The 10,605-nt window shown below is 44.2% G+C and overlaps 1 protein-coding gene across 1 annotated transcript; it reads right to left on the bottom strand.

The window, feature by feature from the left end:
* Nucleotides 1-6,843: 6,843 nt before the first annotated feature.
* On the bottom strand, nt 6,844-9,040 carry ARMCX2 (armadillo repeat containing X-linked 2). Its single transcript, XM_021697274.1, has one exon. It carries the CDS (start codon nt 9,038-9,040, stop codon nt 7,250-7,252), a length of 1,791 nt encoding a protein of 596 aa, XP_021552949.1. The 3' UTR covers nt 6,844-7,249.
* Nucleotides 9,041-10,605: the final 1,565 nt, after the last annotated feature.

The following is a 10,605-nucleotide window of genomic DNA, read 5'->3' as shown; positions in this document are numbered from 1 at the left end:
CTTCCTTCCTTCCTTCCTTCCTTCCTTCCTTCCTTCCTTCCTTCCTTCCTTCCTTCCTTTCTCTGACAGAGAGAGACATAGCAAGAGAGGGAACACAAGCAGGGTGAGTGGAGAGGGAGAAGCAGGCTTCCTGCCGAACAGGGAGCCCTACGCGCGGGGCTCGATCCCAGGACCCTGGGATCATGACCTGAGTCGAAGGCAGACACTTAACGACTGAGCCACCCAGGCGCCCCCTAAACTCATTCTTCAAGTTTTCTTGGTCCGACAGCTTTAAGTGGAAGGAGATTCTTGTAATAGAATTCTGTAATGGCTCTATTTTGTCTTTTACATTGAATCAGGCATTCCATAATTTAGTCTACTCATTGTTTTCACTGAAAGTTGCTCAGCATCCTTAGAAACAAATATCTGATCCCACCTAATTCCTTTTCTCTATGAAGTCATTCTATAGGAACAACTACCTTGCCATGTAGAACCTATCGTAAAAGGGAAAGCACTCAGTTAATTGTAGGCTATTGGTTTTCAACCCCAGATTGTGGAGGGAAGTCTCATTTGTACTATTCCCATCTCAACCCAAATATCCCATGTTTTCTTGAGACTCTGTTGTTTATTACCCTATTTCTGGCTTACTTTTAGTCTGTAGCCACTTGCTTAAGCCCCAAAAGGAATATAAGGAAAAATACTCTGATATGTCTTACAAGTAGTGGAAAAATTGAATAACCTGACCTGATAAAAGGTGGAAACAAGTGCTAGAGCTGCTCTACCATTAAATAACAGCAATGTATTCTCGGTCCTTGCATTTATCAGTTCATATTATTAAAGAAAAGGAACATGATCACTTCACTTCACGATCCAATTGTTTACCCAGACCAATTAATTAGAGCAAGGAAGGCAGGACTAGTCAGTGCTTGTGAGGATTGTCCCACTTCACCCATGCTCTGGACACAAAATGTAAAAGGTAAAAACTACAGTACAGAATGTCTAAGGAATGTTTCACCAGTCACATTTAGGAATAATAGAACAGTATATAGTTGGTACTTAATTCCTGGTACCTATTATTATTTTGTGACTATTAGTTATTATAAGTTAAATCTTTTCAAATAACTACTCTTCAGATTCAGCCACACCTGATCCATGTTGTTGATCTTTCACGTGGAATGTGATTTAAGATGCAAAACCTCAGACTTCAGGAAATGAAATATTTGCCTATTGTGTGATTCTTAGCTCATTCATAATCCAGATTTACATGTCTCTGTGCAGGAATAGGTTTCATCTGAAGTGGATGGAAGTTTCCACTGTTAATCAGAGCAAAGGAAGCTGGGTAGTTTACCCTAATAGCTGGGATGGAGCCAAGAGATGCTGATGCATTCATCTTCAGTATATGAGCTCAGACACCACCTCTACCTCACCCAGAAGAAGACATTACTGTTCCAGGATTGACATCTTTTCAGATTCTCCTTACTAAGTGTTCAAACAATCTTCGGTCTAACCTCACCCAGGGTCACCTTGTTACTACAGCAGTGATATTCCTTATTAAATGGCCATGGGTTTGTTGTCATATGAATTACACTGGTCATAGTAAAACCAAGGAAGATCAACCAAGTAAAAACCTGGAGTCCTCCATCATTTCTCTCCTAAAGGGAGAAAAAAAGCCATTCACCCATTATCATTATCACCACTGATTTCTTCAGAAAATCCTTGAAAATTCTGATTTTGCTTGAAAGCCCAAGTTTTATTGTTGGTGACAAATACAGTCAGTTGTTTTCCTTGAAGGTCCACACATTGATTTTTTAAAAAGATTTATTTATTTATTTGAGAGAGAGCGAGAGAAAGAGAGAGAGGAGGGGGAGGAGCAGAGGGAGAGGGAGAAAAGAGAATCTCAAGCAGACTCCTTGCTGAGTGTAGAGCCCCATGTGGGCCTTGATCCCACAACCCTGAGATCATGACCTGAGCTGAAATCAAGAGTCAGACGCTTAACCGACCGAGCCACCCAGGTACCCCTCACACATTCATTTTTAAGAAAATTTCTGCCCAATATCCAAGTCTGAAAAAACAGAGTTTTTCTGCCATTCTTTCAAGTAAAAACGGTGCTCCATATAAGTAAAGCAGTTCATTCAGGGTATAACTCAAATGACCATGCAAATATACTTTTTGGGACAACCATTGTTTTAAGCTATGCAACAGAAGTGCTTTGTGCACACTTCCCATTTTATCACACAGAATATTAAAAAGCATGCACTCAAGACTTGAGATTTAATAAAATTAATACTTTTATTATAAATAAGGACTCCTTTCACAACATTTTAAAATGAAACTAGATTTAAAAATTTTTTTGCATGTGTGGCTGTAAAAAAAGTCAATCACTACAAGTGCAGTTTGGCTCTGCTAAGGCTGAGCAGTTTTACCCAATATTGCTTTTGCAGCATTAATGTAAATGGCAACCTAGTGAAAAATAGCAAATACCATGTTAGATTGTTTTGAAAATAATTTTGACCTTACCGTTTCAGGGATCTGCAGTGGTCTGTGGATACACTGAGAACCAGCGATGTACAATATGATTCTGATTCTGTGTAAAAAATACACAGAGATGACGTGAACATCTGAAAGAATTTACCTGACTTTCAGTTGCAGGAGCCTTTTTAGACTGATGCCATGGACTCTTATATATGGTGAATGTTTTTTTTATGCCAATAAAATAGAAGCACGTCACAGATTTTAACAGTTGCATAATATTTTACTGTGTGGACATACCATCTATTGTTTAGCCAGTTCCATAGTGTTAGACATTTAAGTTGCTTCTAATTTTTCTCTCTTAGAAACAGTGCTGAAATGAACATCCTTTGTGTATTTCTCTGTGTAAAATTATTTGATTATTTCCTTAGGAAAAAAATCCTACAGGTGGAATGCTTCTCTGAAAGTAGGTACATCTTTATAGCTTCTTTTTCCTTTTTTTGTTTGATTTCAAGTTTTTATTTAGATTCTAGTTAGTTAACATATATGGTAAAATTGGTTTCAGGTGTAGGATTTAGTGATTCATCACTTATGTGTAACACCCAGTGCTCAACAAAGCAAGTGCCCTCCTTAATACCCATCACCCATTTAGCCCATCCCCTCCCACCTCGCTCCATCAACCCTCAGTTTGTTCTCTATAGTTAAGAGTTTGTTTTATGGTTTGCCTCTCTTTTTCTGCAACTATGTTCATCTGTTTTGTTGCTTAAATTCCACATATGAGTGAAATCATATGGTATTTGTTTTTCTCTGACTGACTTATTTCATTTAGCATAATACACTCTAGCTCCATCCACATCATTGCAAATGGCAAGATTTCATTCTTTTTGATGGCTGAGTAATATTGTGTATATATATATAGATATAGTTTCTTTATCCATTCATCAATGTTGATGGATATTTGGGCTCTTTCCATAGTTAGGCTATTGTAGATAATGCTGCTACAAATATCAAGGTGCATGTGACCCTTCAGATCAGTATTTTTGTTTTCTTTGGTTAAGTACCTAGTAGTGCAATTTCTGGGTCATAGGGTAGTTTTATTTTTAACTTTTTAAGGAACCTCCATATTGTTTTCCAGAGTGGCTGCACCAGAGTGCTTTCCCACCAATAGTGTAAGAGGGTTCCCCTTTCTCCTCATCCTCGCCAACATCCGTTGTTTCCTGTGTTGTTAATTTTAACCATTCTGACAGGTGTGAGGTGGTATCTCATTGTGGTTTTGATTTGTATTTCCCTGATGATAAATGATGTTGAGCATCTTTTCATGCAGCTGTTGGCCATCTGGATGTCTTCTTTGAAAAAAATGTCTATTCATGTTCTGCTCATTTCTTAACTGGATTATTTATTTTTGGGGTGTTAAGTTTGATAAGTGCTTTACTAACCCTTTATCAGGTATATCATTTGCAAATATCTTCTCCCATTCTGTAGGTTTTTAGTTTTGTTGATTGTTTCCTTTGCTGTGCAGAAGCTTTTTATCTTGACGAAGTCCCAGTAGTTCATTTTTGCTTTTGTTTCCCTTGCCTCCCAAGATGTGTCTAGTAAGAAGTTGCTGTGGCCAAGGTCAAAGGGTTTGCTGCCTGTGTTCTTCTCTCTAATATCTTTATAGCTTCTTATGCAGATTACCACATTACCTTCCAGATAAATTGTACTAATATATAATACCCATCTGTCCCTTTTCTATGTGACCCCCTCCCAGGAGTCCCTATCTCTAATCTTGCCTCATGTTACCATACACTTGCCTAAAAATGAGTGTTCTGTGAGGAGTGTCAGAAAAGCAGGCTGGGTTTGAAAAATCTCTGGGACCTTCCCCATTTTCTACTTTCATTGCTTCAGTGGGTTAGGGAGGAGGACAAAGAAGATGCATCTGCTTTTAAATGAATTTAAGGGTGGGGGTGGGTTCCCATAAAGGCCTCACCACTCCCCCTCTTCTAAGAGAAGACAGACCTAGATCTCTAACCCTAGGGGGAAAAAAAAACACTCTTTGCCCTGAATCATTCTTTCTGTCACAATGCTTTGTCTCATCATTAGAAATGATAAATCACTTTAGCATTTCATGGTCACCAGAACTGCCCAAGAAAGAGGGCTTTCTTTGTCAGGACCTGCACCAGATCGTATAATTTCTTTTTTTTTATTATTGTGTTATGTTAATCACCATACATTACATCATTAGTTTTTGATGTAGTGTTGCATGATTCATTGTTTGCGTATAACACCCAGTGCTCCATGCAGAACGTGCCCTCTTTAATACCCATCACCAGGCTAACCCATCCCCCCACCCCCTCTCCTCTAGAACCCTCAGCTTGTTTTTCAGAGTCCATTGTCTCTCATGGTTCGTCTCCCCCTCCGATTTCCCCTCCTTCCTTCTTCCCCTCCTGCTATCTTCTTCTTCTTCTTCTTCTTTTAACATATAATGTATTATTTGTTTCAGAGGTACAGGTCTGTGATTCAACAGCCTTACACAATTCACAGCGCTCACCATAGCACATACCCTCCCCAATGTCTATCACCCAGCCACTCCATCCTTCCCACCCCCCACCACTCCACCAACCCTCAGTTTGTTTCCTGAGATTAAGAATTCCTCATCTCAGTGAGGTCATATGATACATGTCTTTCTCTGATTGACTTATTTCTCTCAGCATAATACCCTCCTGTTCCATCCACACCGTTGCAAATGGCAAGATCTCATTCCTTTTGATGGCTGCATAATATTCCATTGTATATATATATACCACATCTTCTTTATCCATTCATCTGTCGATGGACATCTTGGCTCTTTCCACACTTTGGCTATTGTGGACATTGCTGCTATAAACATCGGGGTGCACGTACTCCTTCGGATCCCTACATTTGTATCTTTGGGGTAAATACCCAGTAGTGCAATTGCTGGGTCATAGGTAGCTCTATTTTCAACTTTTTGAGGAGCCTCCATACTGTTTTCCAGAGTGGCAGCACCAGCTTGCATTCCCACCAACAGTATAGGAGGGTTCCCCTTGCTCCGCATCCGCGCCAACATCTGTCGTTTCCTGACTTGTTAATTTTAGCCATTCTGACTGGTGTGAGGTGGTATCTCATTGAGGTTTTGATTTGGATTTCCCTGATGCCGAGCGATATTGAGCACTTTTTCATGTGTCTGTTGGCCATTTGGATGTCTTCTTTGGAAAAATGTCTGTTCATGTCTTCTGCCCATTTCTTGATTGGATCATTTGTTCTTTGGTTGTTGAGTTTAAGAAGTTCTTTATAGATTTTGGATACTAGCCCTTTATCTGATATGTCACTTGCAAATATCTTCTCTCATTCTGTTGGTTGTCTTTGAATTTCTTTGTCAACCTACAACCAAGTCAGGCAGCAGATCTTGGTCTTTTTTTTTTTTTTTTTTGGTAAGCATCTGTTGTTCCCACCATTCCTTAACAATTCTTATAGTCACCACCTTATTTCACCTTTTATTGTCTCATTTTTGGTTTATCAGAACTTCTTAACAACAGTTCTCATTTCCAGTCTTTTTATTTTTTTTTAAATTTTATTATGTTATGTTAATCACCATACATTACATCATTAGTTTTTGATGTAGTGTTCCATGATTCATTGTTTGCGTATAACACCCAGTGCTCCATTCAGTACATCCCCTCTTTAATACCCATCACAGGCTAGCCCATTTCCAGTCTTTTTAAAAAAGATTTTATTTATTTATGAGAGAGAGAGAGCATGAGCGGGGTGGGGGGGTGGGGTGAGGGAGAAGCAGGCTCCCCGCTGAGCAGGGAGCCCCATTCGGGGCTCAATCTCAGGAATTTGGGATCATGACCTGAGCCGGGGCTCAATCCCAGGGCCCTGGGATCTTAACCAACTGAGCCACCCAGGTGCCCCTCATTTGCAGTCTTGATGCCTAACTGCATCCCAGCTCCAGTCCATTTTGCACATTGCCACCAGATTATTTTTCCTTTTGTCAAAAATGTCCAGTAACTCCCAGGATATGTCAGGGTATTTCAGTCTCAGCTGGGGGTTTGGGATCTCTCCCCAAATTGCCTCACCCTTGATTTCCACTTTTTTCTCTCATCACTTCTCTTCCGACAGCTTTCATTTCAGGCAAATTGATTACCTTCTTACCCCAGGAATGGATTTCCCACCTGACTATCTTCAAACCATTTTCCCCACCTGAAATGCTCTTCTGTGTTTTCTCATGCTGTCCCTTCAGAGCCCAGCTTAAAGCTTTCTAGCAACTTCTTCATTTAACCAGACAGCATATATTTGAGAATGAACATATGCCCAGGTGGTATTAGTAATCCTTTTGTACTTATGTACCTTACCTCACCAGCTAGATTTAAAAACATGAGAACACTTTTTTTGTTGGTCAAAACATACAACTTTATTGATGATACACAAATGAAGTCTTTGGTGGATAAATTCAAGTCAAAACAAATGACAGAAGTGTAGGCTATTTCGATGGACAGGTTCACTGTCAATTCACATAGAGGAACCAGTAAAAATATTTCCATTCGAGCAGCACGATTAAAGTCACAAATGTGTTTTCAGTACAAGAGGACTATTTATTTGGTATTCATAAAATGGTTCAGCTTAAAGCTGGAGACTGTCACAGATAACATCATTCTGGATGATACATTATTCAAAACTGGCAGCTGAAAGGATCCCTTTATTACATGAACAAGTGGAAAAGCAGTAACTTTCAATTTTCATTGCTTCCAGACTGGAAAATCAAGAAATTTCTTCAAGTCTTTTGAGAGCACATAGCTAATCAGAATTTGTCCACTAGTTTTATAACCTTCACTTTCACCAAGAGGTCATGGTGATCGGCTAAGGCTCGAATTTTCTTAACGCACACTCCAGATGTAGTGCATAAGTAAAAAAGGGAACCTTTATTGAATTCTCTGTAGTTGAATACTTCTGCTCTGAGATTGTCATAGATGATCTCAAACAGAGTAAGGGCATTAATAAGAATTTCTGATTCCACATAAGAATTATAAAGGGAACTAAAGGACGATGGCACTTGGGTGCTGAGCAGTTTTTTTAACATATCTGGATTTTCAGCAAAATTCGAAAGTATTTTCAAAATCTCAACCTTTATTTTTCCACCTCCCTGAGATAGCAAACGGAAAAAGTTTGCAATGGAGTTGACAAGCAGGTGCTGGTAGTCATTGGTAATAGTCATGTTTGTTAAAAATTTTAGTCCAACTACCTGTACTGCTGAGTTCAAATTGGAGGCCATGATATCATCCATCACTTTATTCATGTATACCTGAAGTCGGCCCTGATTTTCATAGTTCTCACTCAGGTTATTCATGGCCATTAAGGCTTTTTCCTTAATGTGGGGATCAGTTTTGTTGATCATGTTTGCAATAATTGGGAGGCCTCCCAATTTGCGAATTGTGTCTTGGTTGCATGAATAATTGGCATTGTTGCTCAGAGTGAGCAAAGCTACCTGTTGGATGAAAGGATCATCCGATTTCTGAAGCAAAGCAAGGACTTTCCTGAGGTCTCGGACACCGAGAATCTCATCTATTTCATAAGGAAAGGGGCGCTTCTGCATGGGAACAGGTCTCCTCCCTCTCCCTCTCTGCTGGGTTTCAGGCTCAGAGTCTGACTCCGACTCTGTGTCAGTCCACCCGGACTCCCCTTCCTCAGAATCGGGGACCTCTGCCAGGAAAGCCTGTCCCCCATTAGCCGAGGCTGCAGCAGCCGCTGCAGCCCCATCCCCAGGGCGGAAGCCCAGCCCCAGTTCATCTACTTCCACCTTGTTTTTCTTGCCCTTGCCCTTGCCCCCAGTCCGAGACCTGGTTCCCTTGGCTCCACCTTTGGGTACAGCTCCAGTCGCTGACCCAGCCTTAGGTATAGCGCCGGTATGAGCCCCAGGGGTCGCTTTCTTGGAGGGTGCTGCTGTTCTGGGGGATCCTGAAGTCCCAGGAGCCTCTGCAGCCCCAGAAGGCACTGGCGCGGCAGGAGGGGTTGCGGGTACAGGAGCCTCCGCAGCCTCTGCAACTGCTGCCGCCTCGGTAGGCGCGGGCCCCCCGGGGGCCTCTGCTGTGCCAGGGGCTTCCGGCAGCTTGGGAGCCCTTGCCCCTGTGGGGGCCTCTGCAGCCACGGAAGCCTCTGCCTCCCCAGGGGGTGATGCCGTTGAGGAAGCCGCTGTGGCCCCGGCGACTGGTTCAGCCTTAGGCCCAACCCCTGACCCTTCTGCCTCCTGGACCTGATTTCCGGCCCCACTCTGAGCCTCAGCACTGGATGCAGCTGGGGCCACTGCCTCAGCGCCAGCTGCGTCCAGAGCAGAGGCTTCATCCTGGGCCCTGTCCTCTGCCCCAGTGCGGACTGGGGTTGGAGGACCGAATCCCGGCCCCAGGTCAATGGTGAATCCGGCCCTTAGTCCGGCTCTAGCCCTGGCTCCAGTCCCAGCCACAGCCCTGGTCTTGGGCTTGGCCATTCTCTTCTTTGTCTGGTTTCTTCCCCTGGCATATTTGTAGACACAGTACCAGGCACTAGCTCCAATCACTATCCCGGCCGCGACGCAGCCAGCGTCTCGAACTCGGCTCATGGTGCAGCTGGAGTAACTCTCTGATCCAGGGCGTGGAGCTGGCTTGCCTAAACGGGATGTGTGCACGTCTGGGCGAGGCACTTCCACTCAGGCTCACAGGTTTTCCCCAGGCTGCAAGCCGAGCACGACCTGGGAGAAAGAACAGAAATGAGACTTAAGGCTCTGGCTCACTTTGTGCTTAAGCAGGCCTACGTAGAGGAGAGCTTGGAAACAGAATGCTTGGTGAGTGAGCTAGTACCCAGACACAGGACCCAGGCTGTCTAAGGTTTTCTGTATCTTCATCCCTAGCTGGCCCTACCCAATGCCAATACACAATTTCCCAGCCCCTAAATGGGGGATGAGAGGCAGTACGGACATTAGGAAAGCTGGTGAAGGGCAGGAAAAACAGCAGAGACCCCAGATGTTGCTCTGATCCTCCCCCCACCACAGGCACCCCCAAGGGTTCCCAGATGGTGCTCATGCACATACCAACCTGCTGGGAGCAGGAGCAGTTAACTTTTTTCCACCAGGCTTGTACTTGTGCAGGGCCCCCAATTCAGACAGACCTGCAGACAGAACCCAGAAAGGGTGTTTTGGGGTCTTTGGTAGATGGATTCCACTTCCTTTCCTGATTTGAATCCTTATGGGCCAAGTTCTCCCCTCTCAGGGATCCTCTTTCCCTCCTTAACCCTTCCTCCTCAAACCAGTAGTTAAGAAGGCGGATGCCACACCCCTTTCTCTGCACCAAAAAGGACAAGCCCGAGGCAAGGGTGTCTTGTAAAGAGGGAGAAGATGGGGGAAGAGGAGCCTCTGGTCCCAGACTCTGCTCTGGTTTCTGCCATACCCACACCAGGGCTTCCCAGACAGTTCCCACCGCCCCCCCACCCACTGACCTCCAAGGATTCAGGGCTGTTTCCTCTTCCTTCAGTTCAGTGAAAGCTTCATCCTAAGGACAGACTGAAGGGCAGAAATATAGACACCAGAGGTTGGAGACTGAGAGCCCGGTGGATGGAGACCCAGCACCCAAGTCCCCATAATTGCCTTCTAGCATTCGCGTACCAGAATGACAACCTCTCAATTCCCTCAACTCTTCTTACCCCTCCCATCCCACACCAATCTCCCCCCTCCTGCGCAGACTCCCCAGGCACTCAACCCCTCCTTCCTTTGGCCCCGCCCCGCCCGTCCGCCATTTCTCCGGGACACACAGCCACACCCCTTCTCCTGCACCGAAGCGGGAGGGGCGGGGCGAGGGTGCAGCAAAAGCTGGATGGGACGCGGGATGAGGGATTACTGCCCAACAATCTAGTGTCTTCCTCCCATGACCACCCGTCCTTCAGTCCCCAGCCCCCAGACCTAGCATAAGCCTACAGAACAGGGGCCCCGATGTCTGACCTTTCGGTTCGAGGGTCGTGATTTTCCACTGTTTCTCCGTTCTGGGCTCCGCCCCCCCCCCCCCCCAAATTCCCTAATAACCGCCATGTCTCCCTCCAGCGTACCAGAACTCCTTTTCCAGGACTGAATAAACGGGGGTGAAGGGCTGTGTGGGTTGGAGGTGTCTGGAAAGCAGTCTGGGAGTTAGCACAGCG

Source organism: Neomonachus schauinslandi, chromosome X (genome assembly GCF_002201575.2).
Source record: "Neomonachus schauinslandi chromosome X, ASM220157v2, whole genome shotgun sequence".
In the NCBI taxonomy this organism is placed as follows: Eukaryota; Metazoa; Chordata; class Mammalia; order Carnivora; family Phocidae; genus Neomonachus; species Neomonachus schauinslandi.
Note: the sequence above shows the minus strand (reverse complement) of the source record. Positions and strands in the feature narration are given on the sequence as shown.